We start from the raw sequence: 20062 nt of genomic DNA, 5'->3' as shown, positions 1-20062 counted from the left end.
GATGATCATGATGTCAACTAACATGTCACGCTGATTTGATGCCAACATCAACATTTTGGCACTCAAAGAAGAAGGAAGGTGAGTAGTAGGGTTCTCAGATAGAAATGATATCTAGCAATGAGCTAGTTATCCATGCTTTAGTAAAAAATGCCTCACTGACATCTGCTACCTCTGCAGCCAGGGTAAGGACTGCATTGCCAGTGACCATGAAAATAACTTTGGAACGAACTTGTGTAAGGTTGGTTCCTTCCCTCCCTGTTCAACAGCCACTGTTGTTCAAGAGAGATCGACGATGCACTGCATTCAGACAGAGTACACCACAATTCATAATCACCTATCAGAGTAGACAAGTACTTCTCACCCTATGTGTCACATTTAAATTCTTCAACATTCAGCTGCAGCCATTTAACAATGAATCATACATGTCCACACCTGGTATCTTAGCAACAATTTTGATGTCTTTATTCTGTGTCAATCTCCTGTGCCATCTGCATTTGTGTCAATAAGCTCAAAACAGGCTACTGGGCAATGATCTATCTGCTGACGATTTCATGCATATAACGAAAGTCATGCTGCCACACAAAATATAGTGGAGCGGATTACTGGGAAGCTAAAACAATGCCTCCTGGACTGCTTTGCAGAAACCCTGCAAAAAAGCAGAAAGCATGTCAACAGCCATGGCAAATTACTGCAGATATTTTCTAATTAGCCTATTCAGAGACATTTAAACACCTCTGCAGTTGGTTAGACTGAAACCTGGGCCTATTGGTTCAAAGGTATGGACACAAACACTACCCCACAGAAGTCCTCCAGACTGCTATTGACTGCACAATGTTGTCAGGAAGAAAAGAGGCATGGTGAGGTAGAAAGCGCAGAACACAGCCTCTGCTCCATTAGAAAACCTTGGGCTCTGCCCCTTACACTATTCTTCCCACTTTGGTAGATCAGAATCAGTTGTAGGATGGTGCGAAACACTTGATTCAACTGCAGTGCAATTCCATGTTAAGACATCCAGAATAATTTTAAGTAATGCATACTTGCTTTAACTTGAGATCAACTCTCAGGATTTTGGACCCTGCTGAGGCAGGGCACCGACCACTCAGAAGCGTAACTGGTACTGGATACACACTGCAATCATGCTGACTACCTGCCAACACAATTCTGGCAGACTGCCTAAATTGGAAGATGTGGGTGTGGGTTAATCTCTCTGCCCCTTTTCAAATTTAGTTCCCCAAATTTTCAAGAATAGCAAAGCATGTATTTAAAATGAGAAAATTTTAAAGAAAATTGTATTCTGAAATATAATATATTGTATCAAAAACAATCATTGATTGCTGTTTTCAGTTTTCTGTATTCCCCCAGCTTGAATTTACCACTTTGTTAAGTCTTGTTTTGTACTTGAAAGTTGCTCCAAAGATCTATGCTACAATTGCACTCCACAGGAACTCAGTTGATTAACCTAAACACTAGGTCTTCAGGGAATCTAAAATTAAAAGTGGCTAGTTTCGACTTGATGCTGTGAATTCTGAAAGAAACACTTCCTATATTGTTCAAGTAAAAATATTTTTCTTAAAAAGGCATTCCTTGGAGGAGGAGGAAGAGGAAGCAATTTGTGTTAAAAATACTCTAGGCCATGTTGTCATTCTTTTATCAAATTCAAACAGTTTTTGTATACTTTCTGCGATAATATTCTTGAACATTCTTTCGCAGCATTTGTCCTTGGGCAATTATAGGAATGTTTTGTTTGCACATTTAAACTTGCCATAGGTCCATTATTGAAAGGTTAAAAATACAATGGATCTTAGCAATACATGGATCTTGAAATGGACCATGGAATACAACTGGACGAATATTCATTTTCTTGCGATATCTCTTGCACCATTTTAAGGAAGAACTATCCTTTTATTTAAAACAGGTTAGTGTAACCTCTGAAACAGCAGAGAAGGACTTCTGTAAATCTTCCACCCATTTCATATTCTTTCTTTGTGTTACACTTAAGGGTGAAATTCAGCAAAAGAAGATTTGCAGAAACAAAGCTCAGCTTAAGATAGCATTGACCAGCCAAGGTACATTGGGCTGTTTTCAGTTAGTCTTTGATGGGTACTGAAGCACAATGATGATTAGTACTGTGTTGGCCACTTTTCATATTGTCTCTCCCTTCAGGACATTGTGAACTCTGTGAAAGAGATTTATTATATTGGCTTTGTGACATTACCAACTCTAACTTAATTGTTTGCCCCCAACAGATAATTCAATATGAAACTACTTAATGAAAATAGTTTGCATATTTCTCTGATTTATATCTGCAACCTACTTCTAGTATAAGGCCTGAATGAATGGAAGTAAAATCAGATACTTCTAACCTACCTTGGGGAGACTGGGAGAGTGATGGAAATCTGCAGGGGCAGGGGGTGGCATTAAGAGGCCAGGCAGCAAGTGAATGTGGTGGGGTGGGAGTGGGGTGGAGGGGGGTGAAAGACAGCAATTTAACAATGTGTGTAAGTGAAAAATGCCAGCAAACAATCCAAATGTAAAATCTAAACTTGCATGTTTCCAGCAGAATGTGCCTGCAAGACAAAGCTGCCCAAATGCCTGCTCCCCTTTTCACAAGGACCATTGATTTTAATCGAAACTATTACACAGAAAATATTATGAAAACAAAATTCAAGGTTTCACAAAGAAAAAGTCATATTTCAGAACAGTGGCATAGAAAGAGTATGCTGTGACATTAAGAGTGGCAAGGAAATAAATTTGCCAATGGTAAGATTAAGCTACATCTTATCAACATGGGCAAACAACTGGAAAACTACTGGTATCTCATTAAAAGGGTGGAGGCAAAGGAAATAATTTCTGTAATTATATTATCAAATTATAGTGACAACTATTCCAGCTAAGATTAATCACTGGTTCAAAAGCCTTCTTTCATGCTTTCCTACATCCTGTTCAAATAGAGAGTTTTATTTCTTTTAAGTTACTTGAATATGCTTGATGGATAATTAATTAAAACATCAAAAATTGAAACAAACTTTCTCCCGTGAAGTTCTAAGCTAGATGGTTCAACTCAGTTCTGTTTAATAAATTAACTTTCATCGTACTATTTAATTCTCTTGCAGTATATAAACTAATTCAATAACCCAAGATGTAAAGCACGATTCGAATAGTCAGAATAATATTGCTTCTAAAACAGAAAGGAGGCTCTTGTGCAATAGTTTATTCTCTTCTCAGCTATGTCCTTATATCCTCATTTCAGTGTATAATGCAACAAATGGTTGAAAATCTCAAGGCTATTTGGAGGCACTACCAGGCTGAAAACTTGTCTATAAAATGTATATTCGTCAATATTCTAATAGGCTCTCCCAAAAAAAATATCCAAGACCTATTTCCTTAAGCTACAGTGTCTATGAACCCAAAGAATTCCAGATTTTTCAAACCATCCAGTTTTTTGTTCCTGAAGTTTTCGATTCAATAACCCTAAGGAAATGGTAGTTTTCAAATAGTAGAACAATAAAGTCATTCAGCTTTTAACAGAAGCTCTAATACTGTAATATTAACATGAAGACATCGACATATAAAATATCACCTCTTCACTGTTGCATGTGTCTCTTGTCAACTTCATTTGATTTTATGGGTTGAACACAAATTAGGGGAAAATCCCAATCCAGTTTGCTGAGGAAATACAGAACTACAGGTGATCCAAACTTAGATTTGTTGTTCCTATTCCAATAGTTCAGAAAAATATTCAAGATCTGTTGCTACTACTTTAAACAATACATGACATTCCTTAGGGTCCTATCTTACATTCTTCCTTCAATTAATGTCACCAGAGGAAAAAAATTGATTGTCAATCATCTCAGTGTAGTTTGTGGAATCTTGTTATGTACTGAATCTTATCTATACATATTACACATTCCTTTAGACTGTAATAGTAATTGTAATACCAAGTAATTAATTACACATTAATTATTTTCAGACATTTCAGACAGACATGTGCAAAAATCCAGAAACTGGACTATGGAATGACGGATTTGTAGATTCTTCAACACTGTGATAAGGGAGAGAAAATCAAAATGTGTGATGTGAAAAAAAAGACAGAGAGAGAAAGAAAACATATAAAGGGCTAGGTGCAATTGTGGTTGCTATCTTATTATCATTGTGATCTTTCATTATCCATTTCATGTACATAACACTCTTAAAACTCGAAACGGAGGAGGTTGAAGAATTGGTTATTCAGTACTTTCTGTGGTCCTCTTACAGAGGTCCCTTATAAACTGACTTGGGTCTTGCAGATGGCAGGCAGACACTTCAGGGACAGATGAGTTAGTTGCCACAAAGTTCATGACTTCTCACCTATTCTCCCAAAGTATTTATTTGGCAGGTCTAGCTCAGTTTCCAGTCAGTGGTAACTTCAGGATGTTAAGTTATGGTGGGGATCTAGTCATAGTAATGCCACTGAATTCTCTCTTACTCGAAATAGTCCTTATTTGGCACTTGTATGGTATAAATTTTACTGAGCACTTTGAAGTCCAGGTGTGGTAACAAATCGATGCAGACTCCTTAATTATCTAATGGATTGCAAATGGTGCTGAATATCATGCAATCAGCAGTGAACATCCCCACTTCTGATCAAGTTCAGTGTATCCTAGGACGTTGTATGAAATTAGGGAAGAAATTGTGGGGCCCTTAGCAGGGATATCTGTATCATCTACAGCCATGGATGAGGTGCCAGAGGACTGGAGGGTGGATAATGTTGTGCCTTTGCTTAAGAAAGGCTGCATGGAGAAGTCTGGGAACAATAGATCTGTGAACGTGACAAGGGTGGTGTTTAGGTTGCTGGAGAGGATTCTGAGAGATAGGGTACACGTGTATTTGGAGAGGCAAGGACTGATTAAGGATAGTCAGCAAGGCTTTGTGCATGGAAAATCTTATCCCACAAACTTGATTGAGTTTCTTGAGGACGAAACCAAAAAGATTGATGAAGACAGTGCGATAGATATTGTCTACATGTACTTTGGTTAAGCATTTGACAAGGTTCAGAATGATAGTCTAATTAGTAAAGTTACATCACATAGGATTCAGGGAGAACTTGCCAATTGGATATAAAATTGGCTTGACGTTAAAGAACAGAGGGTGGTAGGGGAACGTTGTTTTTCTGACCGGAGGTCTGTGACCAGCTGTGCTCCATAGGAATCGGTGCTGGGCCCACTTTTGTTTTTCATTTATATAAACAATTTGGATGAGAATATACGTATACACATGGTTAGTAGGTTTGCGGATGACACCTAAATTGGTGGTACAGTCAACAGCAAGAAGGTTATCTAAGATTACAAAGGTGTCTTGATTAATTGGGCCAATGGGCTGAGGAGTGGCAAATCGAGATTAATTTGGATAAATGTGAGGCATTGCATTTTGGAAAAACAAATAAGGGCAGGAATGAGACAGTTAGTGGTACAGTCCTCAATACTGTTGTTGAACAGAGAGACCTAAGGGTTCAGGCACACAATTCTTTGTAAGGTGCGCCACAGATAGGCTGGGTGTTTAAGAAGGCGTTTCATCCACTTGCCTTCATTGCTCAGACTGTTGGGTACAAGGGTTGGCATGTCATGTTGAGGTTGTGCAGGACATTGTTAAGGCTACTTTTAAAGTACCATGTACAATTCTGGTTGCCCTGCTATGAGAAGGATATTTTTAAATTGGAGACAGTTCAGAATAGATCTACCAATCTGTTGCCGGTAATGAAGGGATTGACTTTTAAGGATAGGCTGGATAATTTGGGACCTGTTTTTTTTAAAAACGGAGGGTAGGAGGTTGAGGGGTCACCTCACAGGTGTTTATAAAATCGGGGTGGGGGACATAGAAATGGCAAATAACAAAGTTCTTTTCCCCAGGATAGGGGAGTGCAAAAATAGGGAGTGTATTTTTAAGGTGCAAGGAGGAAGAGGTGAAAGATTTAAAATAAACCTGAGGTGCAACTTTTTCCATACAGAGGGTGATTCGTATGTGGAATTAACTGCTAGAGGAAGTGGGGGAAGCAGCTACAGTTGCAACATTTAAAAGAAATTTGGACTGATAGATGAATACGCAAGGTTCAGAGGGATACGCGCCAAATACAGGCAAATGGGGCTAGTTTAATTCGGAAAACTTGATCGGCATGAACTATTTGGATGGAAGGGTCTGTGTCCATGCTATTTGACACTGTATGAATTTATATTTCAGATTTTTCTTCTTTCCTCTTACATAGTCACAGGAACAAAACTGGGCCACTTAGTAATAAAATGTGAGGCTGGATGAACACAGCAGGCCAAGCAGCATCTCAGGAGCACAAAAGCTGACGTTTCGGGCCTAGACCCTTCATCAGATGAAGGGTCTAGGCCCGAAACGTCAGCTTTTGTGCTCCTGAGATGCTGCTTGGCCTGCTGTGTTCATCCAGCCTCACATTTTATTATCTTGGAATCTCCAGCATCTGCAGTTCCCATTATCTCTGGGCTACTTAGTACTTTGAATCTGTTATCATTCAGTTAGATCATGTTTTATTTGTACTTGAATTCCATTTACCTGCTTTGATTTTTTTTTGGTCATGCTTTGTACGCTCAGGCAATTAGATTTTCAGTCTAAAAGGGACAGGCTTGTTTAATACAACTCCACATTACTTGGAAAATAATACACCATAATACTCTTAATGTTCAAGTAATATGGCATACTAACTTATAGTACAATCCAATGACTGATCGATTGATGACGTATGAAAGACAGATGCCGCTACTCAAATTCCACATCCCCTCATCGATATAAAACAGTTTGAAGTGTTATCTGTTACCAATCTGTAATTAAAACCTCCAAACTAACCTAACAAGCACATTCTGATTTCCAATCTCCACTTCACACAGGATAATTCAAGTCAAATCAATTTTCACATGTTTACCTTAACAGTTACATTTGAGACTTTACTGAGCCACAATTCCAATTCAGCAATGTAACACATGGTAAAAATGCAATTGCTCTTATTCTAAAACAATACCTTCCGTGAGAAAAATCATGAGTGATCTGCTATGTTTAAAAATAAATTTTGAATCTTGTGTATCACACTTGAAAATAACAAAATTATGTAAAGAATACAGCAAAGGAGTTTTTTCCCCATTGATTGCTTAATCCAGCCTCTCCTCAAAAAAAATTTACAAGCACCTGTTGATCTGCAGAAGCTTTTTGAATAAGGAGTCTCTGATTAATCTTGGACTGTACTTAATGGGATTACTTTCTCCCAGGGACTATTTCTACAATGATTTTAAAGAGGCAGGCCATTTTAAACATGTCAGTATTTTAAAAATTAGCCTGCAATCTGGTTATGCATGAACGATACACCACTTCTGGTATAAAAATATGGCCTACTTTGATGCTAATCTCATGTACACATAATAAACACACAAACTGGCCTGCAATACCTCTGGCACTTCTAGAAACATGAACTTAATATGAATGTTTCATTGATGACGATTGTTCCTTGTGCTCATCATGTGGAAGAAAACGAAAACTTTAAGTTGTTCCAGACCTTAAACAGACTTTTTTTTAATGCCCTGGAAAATTGATTGTTCTGTCCTCAACTTGCTATCGTCATTTAGAAAGAGAGATTGAAACAACTGGGGTATTCCAGAAAGCTTTCAAGGTAGAATCACAATGATCTATAGTATTTATTTACATCATACTTAGCTGAATTTTAGTTCCTGTTACTGGAAAACAGTAAGGGTAAGTATTTCATGTATCCATAATTTGTACATAAGGAGGTTGTAAAGGACCTTAGGTATGCTAACATTGAATCTTCCTGTTCATTTAAAGCATATTGAAGAAAATCTATTTCACTAATGGACAAATAGTTGAAATACTCAAATAATAGTGATTTTCTTTTAATGTGTTAAGTATATAGAAAGGATTTCAAAGGCAAACTGTAATCCGTTGCCAAGAGGGAGTGCTACCAAAAGTACTCGCTCCACGTGAGTGATTATGGATTCAAATTCAATAAAAACCATAAAAACAAACTGTTTAATGAATCTTTCTATTACATTATCTCATGTCCAAGGCGTAACTTCAGCAAATGTGACCTGACAGATATAAATTTGTGTTTGAGCCATCAAAGCTGACTGCACCATCAAATGTTTCCATATTGATATCAAAAAGAATCATACTGCTTATCGTCCCAATTTGCTGTGTTTACAGTTTAATTCCAATTGGATTGGAGCAGCTTCTCTTTCACAAACATTATTGGTAGACTACCAAGCAGATTGTGTGGCACATGCAGTCAGATACAATATTTTATGATTTTCAAATGCAGGAACAGTTGAGAAAGCCAAAAAAGACAGGCTATGTGTGGAAATTATATATTCCTTAATGAAGTGCTGATGGACCAAATTAGTAATTTATACAACACTGATTTAACTTGAATCCAGAGAAGGCGGCCACCTAGAAAGTACACTCGAAATGGAAGCATGAATAGGCTATTTGGCTCCTACAGTTGTTTTTCAACCAGTCAATAAGGTTAGATTAACTACAGTTGTAACTCCACTTTCCTACTTGTCACTCCATAATACTCATCTCCGTTGTGAAAATCTGTCCAACTCAGTTTTTAATATAATCAAAGCCTTCGGACACAGCTGCCAATGCTCTCTGGAGCAGACAATTTCCAATGCTAATGATTTCCTTCATGAAGAAATCCCTCATCTCCATCTTAACTGGGCAACCCCTCATTTTAAACAGGCTTTCTATCTTTCTCACAACTTAACTCTCCGGTCAAGCTTCATGGCAATGTAAATTTTCACATACTGTTAGGCTTGCATCCGTGCTTTTATTTCAGCTTTAAAGATCAATGTGTTTAACCACCCTGCAGCACTTTAGGTTTATTTTTACATGCCTATCAGTCCCTATTTAGAATGTGGTCTCTCTTTAATTGAAAATGATCATTACAGATGTAAAAGGAGGTCAGGCCTGTTTCTATCTAAAAGTAATGTGGTTCTCTTCATACACGTATTTTTAACTTTATTCCCTCACTACGTATAACAAAATGGAAGATAAGGCAGACCTGGATATTTTCCAGATGCTGAAGTTGATAAACAACCTAAAGCACACTGCCGCCTGATGATTCATGAACTCCTGTATCCAGGGCATTCAGATGTTATTTCTTACCACTTGGTTTAAACTACATTGGTTGCACACTAGCATCTACGAAAAGAGGATTCAGGAGGAGAAACCGCAAGGTATAGCTTCAAGTTTGGCTGAAGATGCTTGCAAATGTACTTGTTCCAGCCTATGCCCCTTGATTTATGCTCATGAAGCCTATTTCTCTTGTTATCCATTGACTATATTTCTATGACTAATTTGGATACAGAATTTTGTGCCAATCAGTTGGTTATGGGAATGTTTGTTTTGATACTTAGCATGCAGGTTGAAATGCAATATAACCTCCATTAGTGCATTTGTTATACCTGTGTAACTGATGAGGTTTAAATGAGCAAACTGTACTGTTCATAAGCTTAGTGATAAAAATCTTAACTAAACGTAATATCGGGGTGATCCATGATTTCCAAATATGTTGATAAGAACGTTTTAAATTTGAGATCCTCTAAGTACCAAATACTGTGATAGAGAATATGTGGCGTAAATGGGTATAACAAGGAAAGATTTGGGTTCCAAAGAATCTTAAACAGAAGCTAAAGCTACAATGCTGATTTGTCTGGGGTGTAGTCTGAAGGCCAAGGTGGAAAAAAAAGACATAAAAGTTATAGTTTAACTGTTAGAAGGGAAGGCAAGGCTGAAAGACTGAGCGGATAGAAGAATAGTCTGAGGAGGAGAATGTAACAAGAACCTCCACTTAGAGATACAAATTGAGATTATATCTTTTGTAGGAAGCTCAGAGTATTCATTCCTTTGGTGGAGATTTACAAAAACTGGATTAGAAGTTGTTGGTTTAGTTGACACAGGACCACATACTTGGGCAAAAGTTTATGTAGCTACCTGGAAAAAAGTTATGAAACGGGGATGTGACACTGAGGACTTTGCTGTTGCCAAGGTTAGAATTTATCAAGGACGCTTTCTGGTGGGGCATCTGTCAGGGGAGTTAGGAGCAGAGCACTTGCAGGGATAGTGCTTGCCAGGAGTAGGGAACTTGCAATGAAATTAATTTTTTAATAAGACATTGCCAGGCGATGAGTATTTGTCACAAGTGAGGTATGCTCTAAGAAGCCACTATTACAGATCAGTGGATCCAGCACAAGACAGGATTTCCATGACGAAATTCTGAGTGTGTGTGAGACAGAGAAAAAGAGAGTGAGACAGAGGGTGTGAGTGTGAGTGAGAAAGAGTGACAGAGAGAGCGATAGAAAGTGAGAGTGAGAGAATCAGACAGGGCGAGATGGAGACAGCATAGGAATCATGCAGCTGTATCGCACAGAAACAGACCCTTCAGTCTAACTCATCCATGCTGACCAGATGTCCTAAATTAATCTAGTCCCATTTGCTAACATATGGCCCATATCTCTCAAAAATCTTCCTATTCATAACCCCAATCCAGAAACCTGTTAAATCTTGCGATTGTACCAGTTTCCACCAGTTCCTCTGGCAACTCATTCCGTACTCACACCACCATTTGCATGAAAAAGTTGCACCTGAAGTCCTGTTTTAAATCTTTCCCTTCTCACCTTAAACCTATGCCCGCTAGTTACAGTAGACAACTGTGAAGTTAAAGTTTAGGTAATTCAGGTGGATTGGAAACTTCAGTCTGCAATATTTTGAATTGAAAAAGGACTAACAGAGGTTAAGCCTTACATTTGCTAAGAAATTTATGTGTCACTTAAGAGTGGTTCATGAAGTTAAAGTCTTGAAGGATATTATGGTCAAGAGGTCAAGTTCAAGGAAAGAAGCAGACAAATCCTAGGCATCCTGTAATGCTTGGCAAAGACAAACCAACATGTGTGCCATACCATAACTGGTGAAGTGTTAAGCATCAATCTTTAATATCCTATAACCCTTGCTAATTTTCATTCTAAATTAGCACTTCTTTCCAATACAGTTATTCTTCGAAAATACTGCTCTGATGCTGGGGTTTATATAGAATCAAAAACTCTGCATTTGTTGGACATTTTAAGATTAACCATTGTTGTTCTAAGCATTCGACATTCTATTTTGAATCAGAGGTAGACCCATAGACCATAAGGCCATAAGATATAAAACAAGAATTAGGCCACTTAGCCCATCAAGTCTGTTCTGCCATTTGATCACAGCTGATATATTTCTCAAACCCATTCTCCTGTCTCCCCTCTGCAACCTTTCATTGCCTTACTTATCAAGAATTCATCTTCCTATGTCTTAAAGAGGCTCAATGACTTGACCTCCATCGGCTTCTGGGTCAATGGGTTCCACTGATTCTCCACTTTCTGGCTGAAGAAATTTATCCTCATTTCAGTTCTAAAGGATTGTTCCTTCACTGAGACTATGCCCTTGGGTTCTAGTCTATCCTACTGGTGGAAACATCTTCTGCATATCCAGTCTATCCAGGCATCTCGGCAGTTTCTAAGTTTCAATTAGATCCCTCCCCATCCTTCCAAACTACCTCAAGTACAGACCCAGAGTCTTCAACTACTCCTCATATGACAAGCTCTTCATCTCCAGGATTATTTTCATTTTCCTCCTTTCAACCCCCTCAAGTCCAGCACATCCTTCCTTCGAAACAGGGCCCATCTTGGCTGCTCATGAAGCTCAGTTTTGGGCAGCCAGATCTGTCCTCAGTCTGTTGCACTTAGCATGCCACTTTTGATATGCGACATAGAATCACCAGAACAGGAGTAGGTTCTTTAGCTAATTAAGCCTGGCCCACTATTCTAGATCATGGCTAATCATGTCCTCAATGCTATTTTGACATCTCAATGTCAATAGTGTTGAGAAATTTATCAATTTCTGTCTTGGTTCCAAAGACTGTTCTTTCACAGGGAGAAAATCCTGGGGCAGAAAATTCTAATGACTCATGACTCTGAGTGAAGAAATTCCTCTTCACCAATGTCTCAAAATGCCTGCCCCTTATCCTGTGATTATGTCCCCGGATCTAAAATCATCAGCCGTGGGAAACAACTTGTCTATATTCACCCCGTCATTTAAGTTTCAAAAAGGCTTTTTTTTATTCTTTTAAGACTCTAACACCCCTAGTTTCCTCACTGTCTCCTAAAAAGACCATCCTGCCACCCCTAGGCTCAATCTGGTGAAAATCCATTGTATTACCTCAAAGGTAAGGATATCCTTCCTTAGAAAAGGAGACTAAATTGTACATAATACTCCAGATAAGGTCTGACGAAAGCTTTGTAAACTGTAGCAAGACATCTTTACTTCTGTAGTCGAATCCCCTTGAAATGAACGCTAACATACAGCTTGCCCAATTGATTGCTGCAACTGCATTCAGCTTTCAGCAATTCACGGACGAGGCATCCCAGATCACTTGGACATCAGCATTTTCCAATGTCTCACCATTTCAGAAATAGTAACATTTCTGTTTTTCACACCAAACTAAATAACCTCAGCCTTTTCTACACAATATTCCATTTGCCATGTTCAAACCCATTCACTTGGTATGTCCAAGTCCACCCGAATCGTCCTTGTACCCTCCTGAGAACATCTGCTCCTACCTAATTTTGTGTCATTAGCAGGTATGGAATGACTACATCTGGTTCCCATACCCAAATCATTTATATAGATTGTTAACAGTTGTGGACCCAGCACTAGCCCTTAAAGTATCCCACTGCTAACAGCCTGTCATCCTGCGAACGATCCATTTACTCCTATGTTCTGCTATTTATTTAATAACGAATTCTCACCGCATATTATTATACCTTTCTCCACCCGACAATCCCAGGCAATCTAATTTTATTTTCTAACCTTCTGAGTGGGTCTTTATCAAAAGCCCTCTGAAAAGCCAAATAGACCACATTCACAGGTTCATATTTTGTAAATGTGATTTCCTGTTCATAAATCCATGTCTAATTTTGATTTTTTTTCCCAAAATGTTCCCTTGTCTGTTGTTTTTTTTTTCAAATAGAATATTACAATTTTCTTATTAGTGATGAAGAGCAGTCGAATGAAAAACCAGCTGAAAGAGAATCCTTATTAAGTGATTGAGCTAACCCCTTGGTTTTGGTGTTGTACAAATCCAGATAGCCTTGGACTGAGTGCATGCATTTGTTAGGTTAAAAAAAACTAAGTCTTTAGTTTATACAAACCTAAGTTAGCCTATAATTGGCAATGAATTGAAATCTGCAGTTTAAAACTCCGTAGTTGTGAGTTTTGAACGGAATTATTTGCAAAAACGTGTATCGAAAGAACAGCCTAATTAAGAACGTGCTAAAACTGGATTTTCATTAACTGAGTGAGCTAGATCAGTTTTGTTGGGAGTATATACAGTCTGCCAATTTAATACAACTTAGCAATAAAGTGCATTAAATGTCTAAATGAGGAGGGAGGTAGTTTGGTTGCTTTTACCGAGAGATAAAGCAGCTGACAGAGGAACAGGATTGGTAAGTTTTTTTGAGAAAGGTGCTCAGTTTGTGTTTAAATCTCTAGTCTTTTTTCCCCTCTTTTTCTGAAATGAACTTGTTAGATATAAGATTGTTGTTCATGTATAAAAAGGAAATTCTTTTTATAAAGTGCTCACAGTGGTGTTGTTTCAAGTGTAAAGAACAGAGATACTAGAGTGTTTTAATTAATGACCAAAATAAAATCTGTTAGAGATGATAGTTTAGGCGATGTATTGTAATTGCAGCATGCGTGGACTGCTGAATACCAAAGTGATCCATAGCAAACAGATCTGTAGCAAGCTTTTGCAATTTGTGCAACTATGGATTGGAGTCGAGGACCTGGAATCTGAGCTCTGGACATTGCACTGCTTCACAGCAAGTAAATATTCAGACATATGTGACTTTTCAAATGGCCAGGAAGAAAGGGAAGGCTGGTTGGGGAGTTTTGTTAGTATGAGATGGAATAAGAATGACAGTAAACAATGAATTATGATCAAATGATACAGAATCTGAGTAAATAACAAAGTAGAACTTAGCATTTGGTTTGCAAGGTGAGAAATTTGGAAGGGAATAATTACATAGGGATAAGGCAAAATTGTCTAGAGTGGACTAGAAAAGGAGTTTAGCAAAAAAATGGTTGAGGAAATATTTAAAAGAAATAAACATGATAACTATCATTAGAGAAAAGGTACTTGGGACACTAATGTGGCTAAAGGGTGGTAGGATTTCAAAGGAAACAGCTACAGTGATGATGGATGGACTGGAAGCAATCTTCCAAAAATCCAAACATTCTTGAAATATCACAAAGGTTTGAAAACTGCTAATGTAACATCCTTATTCAAAAATGGAGACAGACATGAACAAGTAAATATAGATTAGATAGATTGACATCGTTTACGGGGGAAATGGTAATCCATCATAAAAGATGTAATAATAGAGCATTAGAAATATATCATTCGATCAAGCAGAGTCATCAAGGCTTCATGAATGGAAATCATTCCTAACAAATTTATTAGCTCTTTCAGAGGTAACAAGCAGGATAGATAAAGGAGAACCAGTAGATATAACATATCCGGATTTCCAAAAGATGTTCAATAATGCAACACACAAGGCTACTTAAGATAAGAATGCATGCAGTTGTGGATATTATGGGTTAGCATAGATAGAAGATTGGCCAACTAATAGAAAAGAGTTAGGATAAAGAAAGCATTTTCAAGATGGCAAATAGGAACTAGTGCAGGAACCAGTGCTGAGGCTACAGTTATTTACAATATATTAATGACGTGGCTGACAAAAGTGAATGTATTACTGCCAAGTTTGTACAAGGCATAAAAATACGTGGGAAGGCTTAGTAGTGAAAAGAAAACAATCTGCAGAGGGATGAGGCAGGTTGAGAGAAAAGGTCAAAACTTGACAAATCCTTTATTCATTCACAGGATAAGGCAGTCACCTGCTTGTGTGCACTTATTGCCCATCCCTAATTGTCCAGAGGGCAGTTCAGAGTCAACAACATTGCTGTGGGTCTGGAGTCACATGTAGGCCAGGCCAAGTAAGGATGGCAGTTTCCTGGCCTAAAGGACATGAGACAACCAGATGGCTTTATCCCGACAATTGACTATGGATTCATGGTCATCACTAGACTCTTAATTCCAAATATTTATTGAATTCAAATTCCACCATCTGCCATAGTGGGATTCAAACCCAGGTTCCCAGAAAATTATCTGGGTCTTTGCATTAACAGTTCAGCAAGAATACCACTAGGCCATCACCTCCCCCAACATACAAATAAGCATAAATACAATATAATGCGGGAAATTGAGAGTTGGAAAACTTTGACAGAAAGAATGGAAGAGTTAAATATTATTTAAATGGGAATAATTGCAGGAGAGTATAACAGAGAGGAATTTGGTCGCCTTCATGTGTAAATCGGAAAAAGCTAACACCAAGTTTACCAGATATGTGAGAAGACCAAGGTAATGAGATATAAAAATGGAGGTCTTGCTGTACACATGTAACACAGATAACATAACATAGAACTTGAATACTGTGAACAATTTCAATCGCCTTATCAGAAGGAAGATATTGGAAGAAGTCCAGAGAAAACTCACTGGGTTAGTTCTGGGTATTAAAGGGACTGTCTTGTGAGGAAAGGTTGAATAGGTTAGGGCTTATACTCATTGGAGTTGAGAAGAATGAGGAGACCTTCTTGAAATATATCAGGTTGAGAAGGGGTTAGAAGGGGTAGGAGTATAGAAGTTACTTTCTCTCATAGAATAGTCTAGGACCAGAGGGTGCACTCTCAGAGTAAGGGAGCATCCATTTAAGATAGAGGAGGAGGAGGAGGAATTTCTTCTGAGGTTAGTAAAGCTGTGGAATTCTTTACCACAAAGGACTGTCAACGTAGGGTCATTAAGTGTGTTCAAGCCTGACACAGACAAATTTTTCATCAGTAAGGGGATCAAGGGTTATTTGGATAAGGCAAGAAAATGAAGTTGAGGATTATCAGATCTGCCATGAGCTCACTGAAAGGGGGAGCAGGTTGAGAGGCAGATTAGAATACTTTTTTGTTCTTACACCTTACGGTTCTCCATTCTCCCTTATCTTCCTCCTTAAACAGTCATTTTGCATTCTGCTAGATCCTAGTTTCAGAATGAAGTATGATGGATTCCAACTTAATGGAAAATTCCATCACATCATAATTATCATTTCCCAAAGGTTACAATGTAGCAAGGTTATTAATTAGCCCTTCCTCATTAAACAGCACAACACCAAATCCAAAATAATTCTAGCCCAAGCTGGTACCTCTATATAATGTTTCAGATACCCATGTTGTACACACTCCAAGAATTAATCCTCCACAGCATTAGCATTAGCTTGGTTAATTCAGGTCTAAATACAAACTGGAGTCACCAATTACTACCATAATATCTTCATTATACACACTTTAATTTTTTCATTCAGCACATGCTCAACAATACGGCGGCACGGTGGCTCAGTGGTTAGCACTGCAGCCTCACAGCACGAGGGACCCAGGTTAGATTCCAACCTCGGGCAACTGCCTATGTGGAGTTTGCACATTCTCCCCGTGTCTGCGTGGGTTTCCTCCGGGTGCTCTGGTTTCCTCCCACAGTCCAAAGATGTGCAGACTAGGTGGATCAGCCATGTTAAATTGCCTGTAGTGTTCAGGGGTGTGTGGGTTAGTTGGGGATGGGTCTGGGTGGGATGCTTCAAGGGGCGGTGTGGACTTGTTGGGCAGAAGGGCCTGTTTCCACACTGTGGGGAATCTAATCTAATCCACTTCCTTTTTGTCTGGCCCACCTTTAGTTTCCAATCTCTGTTACCCTGTAGCTATGTTACTGAAATCACATTCATTTACTTTGACATGAGCATCCAAATCAACTACCTTTTGGCAAATGTTATTTCCATTCATAAAAGGGGCCTTTAGTTCAGCCATTTTATCATTATTTTCCATTTTGATCCTATTTGACCTTTTACATTGCTTTATCTTCTTTAGTTTTGTTTACTCTACTTCCTTTTCCGAGTTTTGTTCTCCTTGAATCTGATATCCCTCTTAGGATCTCTCCCCCTTCTAATCTTGATTCACCGTCCTTAAATACCTAAGCATAATGGAGCATGCCCTCGGAATGGAAACAATATTCTTTTATCCCCCAAGTACTTTAAAGTGGCCACAGTGCCCAGTTCTGTACAGAATTTTCAGCTGGAGATAAAGCAGATGCAGGAGTGGTGAAATAGGGTGGAGATCTTTTCGAGCTTCTTAAAAAAAAATTCCTTTTATTTTAATTTTCAACATGAAGGTCTATTTTGACATGAGGCCGGCAGAGCAGACCCAGCCAATGAAGGCAGTCAGAGATCCAAATAATCTTTCTGGGTCAGCCTTGTTACCATTTGTGGAACACTGTTCATACACCTGAAGTGGGTTATCAATTAAGGAGGATAATATGGGCGATACAAACTGGTGGCTTTTCTGCAGAACCAATCTGGTGTTCATTACATTTGAGTGAATATGAAGAAATACAAATCCAGTGAATGACTAGTGAAGATCATGGGTCTGCCTATAGATCTTTATGGAACCAGAAGAAATATTAACGGGTACATTAACGCATGCAGAGAATTTTTTTACTGCACTGGTACCTATAAAACACATTAGGGTACTTTTGATGATTTAGGCCTCAACTTGATTTTATAATGAGTTTCTGGCTGTTTCTGATGTCAGACTTTGCTGTCATCGAAAACTTCTAAAAATTAAAATGGAGCATAACAGAATGACATCAAGGAACAGTCAGAAAATCTGCCTTATTGTATGTATCACTTTCTCATTGCCTATCTTTAGAAGTTCATATTTCTTTAAAAACAAAATATGGTTGCACATTAGGATGTTATTTGTCTCAAGAAAACTTTCTACCAGATCACTTGGACTATCTCGTACATCACAATTTTCTCAGTGTCTCACATATGTTTGGCATTTTGATCCTTTGCTCATTTTGCACCCTCTTGACTGCTATGATGCCAACTTTGATTAACTATTAAGAGTCAGAGCTTGGAATTTGAGAAAAGTTAAAATGCTGACTGACGAGTCTAAACAAGCAAAAACACTACTAATGCAGAAATACTTGTAGGGTATGCATCAAAGATTATTCTTAATCCATTAATGCTTACACATAAAATCAGTCTTATACATGTTCATACCAATTAACTTTTTTGAGGCCAAATTAGCATTTCCACTCATATAACACAGAGGAATTGTGCAAATTACACAGATGTAAATTATACACTAATTATAATTTTCAGTTTAGTATGCCAGTTTAAAAGTTGTGTCACTACCTGACTCAAAAAGTTCACCTTTACTTAAAGCACACATCAAAATTCATAAATGTACAATGGAGAATAGGAATTTTGTATTTTATTATTCATTCATGGGGTGAGGGCGTCACTAGGCAGGCAGCATTTAGTGCCCATCCCCAATTGCCCAGAGGGCTGTTAAGAGTCAACCACAGTGCTGTGGGTCTGGAGTCATATGTAGGCCAGACCAGGTAAGGATGTTTTCTTCCCTAAAAGAACATTAGAAATAACGTGAGTTGAAGTATAAATAATAAAGACAAGCAAGGGAAAAGACAAGCATAAACACAAAATTCAACTACCTGCACAATACAATTTGGGAGAAAGAAAACTAAACAAAATGGTTGAAATAGTTGAGTGGCAGGAAGGTTCTGCATTCTATTCCTCTTTTTAATACGAAGTTGAACTGCATTATTTTCACCTACAGGTTTCGTAACCTAGCAACACATTAATCGTATGCAAGCTTCAGCTGCAAAAAAAAACTGGCATACTGTAAGAGAGATAATGGGAACTGCAGAATGGCATACTGTAACCTTTATTACTTAAATTCCCTACACCACCAACAATATTCTGTTGGAGTAGGACAAGCAGACTATTACCATTAGTCCTTTTTTTAATGATTATTCATTCCTGGGATGTAGGAATTGCTGGCAACCTAGTTACTTGAGATTTGATGCAATGGACCTCTTCAAAGTGAAGCTGAGAGTTAATCACGCTGCTGTGGGACTGGAGTACCATACAGTTCAGACTGATTAGGGACTTTAGGTCTGCTTCATTGGAACATCGATTTACAATCCTGAAAGTGGCCAGTTGGTCCATCCTATCATGTTAGCCACAGAAGGGCTATCTAGTCTAAACTCACCATCCATTTCTTGGACCTTAACATTGTGGATTATGAAACCTTAAATGCATGTAAAGTGCTTTTCTTAAAGCAATGAGAGTTTCAACCTCTGCTATCTCTTCAGGCAGTGAGTGGCAGACTCCCAGGTGAAAAAAACCTCAACTCTCCTCATACACTTGTACCTATTACTCCCAATTTATGCTCCAGTTTTTGACCTCTTTGCCATACAAAATACATCTTTCCTTTCCAGACTATCGAGGCTCTTAAATTTCATTCAACTTAATTAAAACTCTCATCAATCTTCTCTGTTCCAAAGGAAGAAAACAACAGCAATCCAATTTTCCAATATATTCAAATTTCTTTCTTACAGAATATTATCAACCAAGTTGGGTTTCTACAACAATTCAACAGCCACATGGACACAACATATTCCAAAATTTTGTTTCAAGTTCAAACCCCTTGGTGGAATTTAAATTCTGTTTCTGAATTACTTATCCAGTAAATTTACCATAATACGAATAAATCCCAATGATAAAAGTGGCAGTATTTTTTACAATCTTTAAATCCTTCCACTAATTAGCCTGTTTGCGATTAAGGATTCACCACAAGAAAAAACACAAATACAAAAGCACATTGTACCAATCTCCTGCATATTGCTGCACTGCTTTGCTAAATCATCTGATCCAATAAGTAGTTTTCATGCATTGGGTATTTTTAAAATATACACATTCTCTTAATAATACACAAACATTTACCAAACATCGAAACTATTTATTATATAGCCAAATTGTTCAAAGCCACTTTTTAATCACATTGCACATAATAT

The 20062-nt window shown here is 38.0% G+C and overlaps 1 protein-coding gene across 9 annotated transcripts in view; it reads right to left on the bottom strand.

Moving 5' to 3' along the window:
* LOC125456959 (rho guanine nucleotide exchange factor TIAM1-like) overlaps positions 1–20062 on the bottom strand; it is a 278224-nt gene that overhangs the window by 38278 nt on the left and 219884 nt on the right. Inside the window, exon 1 of one of the 9 annotated variants that reach the window (XM_048540610.1) lies at positions 3581–3631. The exons of 6 other annotated variants lie outside the window; for them this stretch is intronic. In XM_048540610.1, the coding sequence (XP_048396567.1) occupies positions 3581–3616 (36 nt within the window). In that variant the 5' untranslated portion in view covers positions 3617–3631. Of the gene's footprint in view, positions 1–432; positions 641–921; positions 1002–3580; positions 3632–20062 lie in introns of those variants that run through there. 2 more of the 9 variants (XM_048540612.1, XM_048540611.2) reach the window with 2 other exon arrangements.

The sequence above is a fragment of the Stegostoma tigrinum genome, chromosome 12 (genome assembly GCF_030684315.1).
Source record: "Stegostoma tigrinum isolate sSteTig4 chromosome 12, sSteTig4.hap1, whole genome shotgun sequence".
Taxonomy (NCBI): Eukaryota; Metazoa; Chordata; class Chondrichthyes; order Orectolobiformes; family Stegostomatidae; genus Stegostoma; species Stegostoma tigrinum.
The sequence above is the reverse complement of the archived record's forward strand: the minus strand, read 5'-3'. Positions and strand labels throughout refer to the sequence as shown.